General features: G+C 40.7%; 1 protein-coding gene across 1 annotated transcript; it reads right to left on the reverse strand.

Annotated features, from left to right (window-relative positions):
* LOC129106342 (mucin-3B) lies at nucleotides 1-2,075 on the reverse strand. Its single transcript, XM_054617729.1, has 8 exons — nucleotides 2,006-2,075; nucleotides 1,556-1,680; nucleotides 1,223-1,287; nucleotides 917-1,119; nucleotides 616-781; nucleotides 350-517; nucleotides 153-223; nucleotides 1-62 (listed from the first exon to the last, which is right to left on the reverse strand). Exons 1-8 carry the CDS (start codon nucleotides 2,073-2,075, stop codon nucleotides 1-3), a joined length of 930 nt encoding a protein of 309 aa, XP_054473704.1.
* Between the last annotated feature and the right edge of the window lie 4,276 nt (nucleotides 2,076-6,351).

A 6,351-nucleotide genomic window follows, 5' to 3' on the forward strand; every position in this document is an offset into this window, starting at 1 on the left:
CTATTGGTTGTCAAAATTGATTACTGATGTGTAAGTGCCTGCCAATCCCACGTTGTGATCTCCTGGGGAAAATAATCGATGTTATTGTTAAAAATTGTTAAAATACAAAAAAAAATCTGTGATAACAAAAAAAAAACGAGTTCAGGACGCACCGTTAATGGAGAAGTCAAAGAAATCTTCCTCAAAAGCAGACAGTCTTCTGTTATAGGAGTTGCTTATTTTCCTAATATGGAGAGAAAGTTTCATTAGTTTCACATGGCAATGTTTGTAACTTTACGATAACAGGCAAAAATAATCAACATTTGCATATTTCAGTAAAGGAAAAAGCATTTTGGGCATCATAACCCACCGAATGCCCGTATGTCTCTTTTTGAAAAGGATGACAGCAATGACAATTATAATCAAGAGCAGGAGTGCTGCTGCCAATGATCCAAACAGGGCACCGTAGAAACCTGGACCCCGACGGAAGAGGTCACACTGTGGGCCATAAAACTGCTCAAGGCTAGACTTGTAGCACCTGGAATGAAGGGTCAAAAGAGTGAATTATGTTAATGAGATTATCATTATTAGCCAAAATATTAGACGTATTTAAACTCCTTACAAAGAGATACTTGCCTACAGGTTGGCCCTTTGTTAATGTCATTGAGACATTCTCCATGTTGATGACAGTAGTCAGGGTTTGTTTTGCAAGGTCCATCACACTGCCATTGACCATTTACAATCACAGCAGTGTAATTAGCAAACTGTGAGCATTTTACATAATGCTTCAGATCTGTGATATCTGATTTATAAAAAGGGTTGTATTAATTAGTACCATTATGCAAATATAGAAATGATGACATGCATTGAATGACAAAACACTGACTGTGCAAAGCAGCAATAGGTCAAATATTTAGAACTGACAGAGTACACTTACTTGTAATCTCAGGTGTCTGAAAGGTGAGTCCATTTAACTGCACACCAGAATTGTTAAAGGCCTGAGAAATCTTTTTGATATTACTTTTGTTTTTCAAGATATTTGTCAACACCCCATCAAGCTGAGTGTTGACAAACTGGATTTGAGTTTCATTGTTTGGATAGATGTACTCCACCACGCTATCTGCAACAACACTTCCTGGTCTACAGTAGAAAAATATAAAAGGTATTACCAAAAGAAAACAGCTTGTGCTTGATTAAAGAGTAATTAAAATAATTGTATCAGTAAAGTTTATGGAAAACCTACGATAACTTGATGACTTGTACTTTTTTAAAGGTTTCAGGATCTGCTTCTTTGCATAAGACTTCAAGCTGAAACTCAGGACAGATGTCATTATAGCACGGTTACAAAATAAATACAATTCTGTGATCATTATCAAAAACAAAACATCAATAACATCAAAAACAGCATAGAGCAAAACATGAATGAAAAACAAAAGATCTTTATATAGTATGAGTTAGTGCAATTATTGCCTAGTAAAAAAGTATTACAAGACATGATGAATACTAATATAATACCGAAGACTTATATCATTAAGTCATGCAACCATAATAAAAAAAGAAATATATATATATATACCTCCCGCTTTAATGTAGTGATGAATTCTAATGATTGAGGTGAGCTTAGATCATTGAAAGCCAGGGAATAATTCATGTTGATTTCCAAAGTAAGATTTGCTTTTCGAGTTGGAATTGCTCCAGTATCTGCAAAAGATGATGACACACATGAAATTGACATTGCTAAATCATAATAGATCTTCCAATAACATTTAAAAAAACTGTGGTAAGAAATATTAATGCCAGTATTAGACATATTAATGTTGGCATACTGCTTAAATCCTATAATTTAGCTGCATTCATTTTTTCCCTGCAATTTATACAATGTTTTAAAGAACTGTGATTGATTTTCATAAAACCTCACCGACACGTGCTGGGACGTCATTATTTCCAAGAGAGCATGTATCTCCAAGGAATAATGCTTGACATTGGCAATGACATCGTCCAAGTGTCTGGTTGAATTTACAGGTACCTCTGATACAGTGACAGTCCTCACACGGAGGAGATGTGAAGTCAGTAGTCAGTATGGGGGATGTTGCCATTGAACCTCCTGATACCTCTGTATTTGTGGTTGGATTGATTGTTGTTGTGGAATGATCAGTGATGGTAGTGCTTCTTCCTCCATTTGTGGTGAGTGTTGAGGTTGATACTGTTGATTCCATTCTCCCTGTTGGTCTGGTTGTATAGTGTTGCTCTGTCGTTGTGGGCACTATTGGTGTCGATGTTTCCTGGCTAGTCAATGGGGTCTGAATTGTGCTGGTACCTGCTGGTGATGTTTCAGTATGTTGTTCAGTTGATGTTTGATTGAAGTCAGTAGTCAGTAGGGGGGATGTAGACATTGAACCTCCTGATACCTCTGTCTTTGTTGTGGGATTGATTGTTGTTGTGGAATGATCAGTCATGGTAGTGCTTCTTACTCCATTTGAGGTGAGTATAGAGGATGCCACTGTTGATTCCATTTTCCCTGTGGGTCTTGCAGTTTTATTGGTCGTATGTTGTTGCTCTGTCGAGGAAGGAACCATTTCTGTAGATGTTTCCTGGCTAGTCAATTGAGTCTGAGTTGTGCTGGCACCTGATGGTGATGATTCAGTTTTTTGTTCAGTTTTTTGTTCAGTTGAAGTTTGAGTGAAGTCAGTAGTCAGTGGGGGGATGTAGACATTGAACCTCCTGATACCTCTAAATTTGTGGTTGGATTGATTATTGTTGTGGAATGATCAGTGATGGTAGTGCTTCTTCCTCCATTTGAGGTGAATGTTGACGTTGACACTGTTGATTCCATTCTCCCTGTGGGTCTTGCCGTTTCATTAGTCGTATGTTGTTGCTCTGTCGATGAAGGAACCATTGGTGTCGATGTTTCCTGGACTAGTCAATTGAGTCTGAGTTGTGCTGGCACCTGATGGTGATGATTCAGTTTTTGTTCAGTTGAAGTTTGAGTGAAGTCAGTAGTCAGTGGGGGATGTAGACATTGAACTTGCTGAGACATCTGTATTCGTGGTGGGATTAATTCTTGTTGTTGAATGATCAGTGAAGGTAGTGCTTCTTCCTTCATTTGAGGTGAATGTTGACGTTGACACTGTTGATTCCATTCTCCCTGTCGGTCTTACAGTTGCATTGGTTGTATGTTGTTGCTCTGTTGACGAAGGAACCATTTGTGTCGATGTTTCCTGGCTAGTCAATTGAGTCTGACTTGTGCTTCCAACTGATGGTGATGATTCAGTTTTTTGTTCAGTTGAAGTTTCAGTGAAGTCAGTAGTCAGTAGGGGGGATGTAGACATTGAAATTCCTGATACCTCTGTATTTGTGGTGGGATTGATTGTTGTTGTGGAATGATCTGTGTTGGTAGTGGTTCTTCCTCCATTTGAGGTGAGTGGTGACGTCGACACTGTTGATTCCATTCTCCCTGTGGGTATTGCCGTTTCATTGGTCGTATGTTGTTGCTCTGTCGAGGAAGGAACCATTTCTGTAGATGTTTCCTGGCTAGTCAATTGAGTCTGAGTTGTGCTGGCAGCTGATAGTGATGATTCAGTTTTTTGTTCAGTTGAAGTTTGAGTGAAGTCAGTTGTCAGTGGGGGGGATGTAGACATTGAACCTCCTGATACCTCTGTATTTGTGGTGGGATTGATTGTTGTTGTGGAATGATCAGTCATGGTAGTGCTTCTTCCTCCATTTGAGGTGAGTATAGAGGATGACACTGTTGATTCCATTCTCCCTGTGGGTCTTGCCGTTTCATTGGTCGTATGTTGTTGCTCTGTCGACGAAGGCACCATTGTTGAAGATGTTTCCTGGCTATTCAATTGAGTCTGAGTTGTGCTTGCAGCTGATGTTGATGATTCAGTTTTTTGTTCAGTTGAAGTTTCAGTGAAGTCAGTAGTCAGTAGGGGTGATGTAGACATTGAATCCCCGGATACCTCTGTATTTGTGGTGGGATTGATTGTTGTTGTGGAATGATCAGTGATGGTAGTGCTTCTTCCTCCATTTAAGGTGAGTGGTGACGTCGACACTGTTGATTCCATTCTCCCTGTGGGTATTGCCGTTTCATTGGTCGTATGTTGTTGCTCTGTCGAGGAAGGAATCATTTCTGTAGATGTTTCCTGGCTAGTCAATTGAGTCTGAGTTGTGCTGGCACCTGATGGTGATGATTCAGTTTTTTGTTCAGTTGAAGTTTGAGTGGAGTCAGTAGTCAGTAGGGGGGATGTAGACATTGAACCTCCTGATACCTCTAAATTTGTGGTTGGATTGATTATTGTTGTGGAATGATCAGTGATGGTAGTGCTTCTTCCTCCATTTGAGGTGAGTATAGAGGATGACACTGTTGATTCCATTCTCCCTGTGGGTCTTGCCGTTTCATTGGTCGTATGTTGTTGCTCTGTCGACGAAGAAACCATTTGTGTCGATGTTTCCTGGCTAGTCAATTGAGTCTGAGTTGTGCTGGCACCTGATGGTGACGATTCAGTTTTTTGTTCAGTTGAAGTTTGAGTGAAGTCAGTAGTCAGTGGCAGGGATGTAGACATTGAACTTGCTGAGACATCTGTATTTGTGGTTGGATTGAATGTTGTTGTGGAATGATCAGTCATGGTAGTACTTCTTCCTTCATTTGAGGTGAGTGTTGATGTTGACAGTGTTGATTCCATTCTCCCTGTCGGTCTTACAGTTGCATTGGTTGTATGTTGTTGCTCTGTTGACGAAGGAACCATTTGTGTCGATGTTTCCTGGCTAGTCAATTGAGTCTGACTTGTGCTTCCAACTGATGGTGATGATTCAGTTTTTTGTTCAGTTGAAGTTTCAGTGAAGTCAGTAGTCAGTAGGGGGGATGTAGACATTGAAATTCCTGATACCTCTGTATTTGTGGTGGGATTGATTGTTGTTGTGGAATGATCAGTGATGGTAGTGCTTCTTCCTCCATTTGAGGTGAGTGGTGACGTCGACACTGTTGATTCCATTCTCCCTGTGGGTATTGCCGTTTCATTGGTCGTATGTTGTTGCTCTGTCGAGGAAGGAACCATTTCTGTAGATGTTTCCTGGCTAGTCAATTGAGTCTGAGTTGTGCTGGCACCTGATGGTGATGATTCAGTTTTTTGTTCAGTTGAAGTTTGAGTGGAGTCAGTAGTCAGTAGGGGGGATGTAGACATTGAACCTCCTGATACCTCTAAATTTGTGGTTGGATTGATTATTGTTGTGGAATGATCAGTGATGGTAGTGCTTCTTCCTCCATTTGAGGTGAGTATAGAGGATGACACTGTTGATTCCATTCTCCCTGTGGGTCTTGCCGTTTCATTGGTCGTATGTTGTTGCTCTGTCGACGAAGAAACCATTTGTGTCGATGTTTCCTGGCTAGTCAATTGAGTCTGAGTTGTGCTGGCACCTGATGGTGATGATTCAGTTTTTTGTTCAGTTGAAGTTTGAGTGAAGTCAGTAGTCAGTGGCAGGGATGTAGACATTGAACTTGCTGAGACATCTGTATTTGTGGTTGGATTGAATGTTGTTGTGGAATGATCAGTCATGGTAGTACTTCTTCCTTCATTTGAGGTGAGTGTTGATGTTGACAGTGTTGATTCCATTCTCCCTGTCGGTCTTACAGTTGCATTGGTTGTATGTTGTTGCTCTGTGACGAAGGAACCATTTGTGTAGATGTTTCCTGGGTAGTCAATTGAGTCTGACTTGTGCTTCCAACTGATGGTGATGATTCAGTTTTTTGTTCAGTTGAAGTTTGAGTGGAGTCAGTAGTCAGTAGGGGGGATGTAGACATTGAACCTCCTGATACCTCTAAATTTGTGGTTGGATTGATTATTGTTGTGGAATGATCAGTGATGGTAGTGCTTCTTCCTCCATTTGAGGTGAGTATAGAGGATGACACTGTTGATTCCATTCTCCCTGTGGGTCTTGCAGTTTCATTGGTCGTATGTTGTTGCTCTGTCGACGAAGAAACCATTTGTGTCGATGTTTCCTGGCTAGTCAATTGAGTCTGAGTTGTGCTGGCACCTGATGGTGATGATTCAATTGAGTTTTTGTTCAGCTGATTGAAGTTTTTTGTTCAGTTGAGTGAAGTCAGTAGTCAGTGGGGGGATGTAGCCATTGAACCTCCTGATAACTCTGTATTTGTGGTGGGATTGATTGTTGTTGTGGAATGATCAGTGAAGGTAGTGCTTCTTCCTTCATTTGAGGTGAGTGGTGACGATGACACTGTTGATTCCATTCTCCCTGTGGGTATTGCCGTTTCATTGGTCGTATGTTGTTGCTCTGTCGAGGAAGGAACCATTTCTGTAGATGTTTCCTGGCTAGTCAATTGAGTCTGAGTTGTGCTGGCACCTGATGGTGATG

This window comes from Anoplopoma fimbria, chromosome 17, assembly GCF_027596085.1.
Source record: "Anoplopoma fimbria isolate UVic2021 breed Golden Eagle Sablefish chromosome 17, Afim_UVic_2022, whole genome shotgun sequence".
Lineage (NCBI taxonomy): Eukaryota > Metazoa > Chordata > Actinopteri > Perciformes > Anoplopomatidae > Anoplopoma > Anoplopoma fimbria.

Excerpts from the sequence above, each read along its gene's own strand:
- LOC129106342 (XM_054617729.1), bottom strand. The coding sequence starts at position 2,075 with ATGGCAACATCCCCCATACTGACTACTGACTTCACATCTCCTCCGTGT. Across the intron at positions 1,288-1,555 it reads TCACTACATTAAAGCGGGAG|CTTGAAGTCTTATGCAAAGA; the intron begins GTATATATATAT and ends CCTGAGTTTCAG. Across the intron at positions 1,120-1,222 it reads GTACAAGTCATCAAGTTATC|ACCAGGAAGTGTTGTTGCAG; the intron begins GTAGGTTTTCCA and ends TTTCTACTGTAG.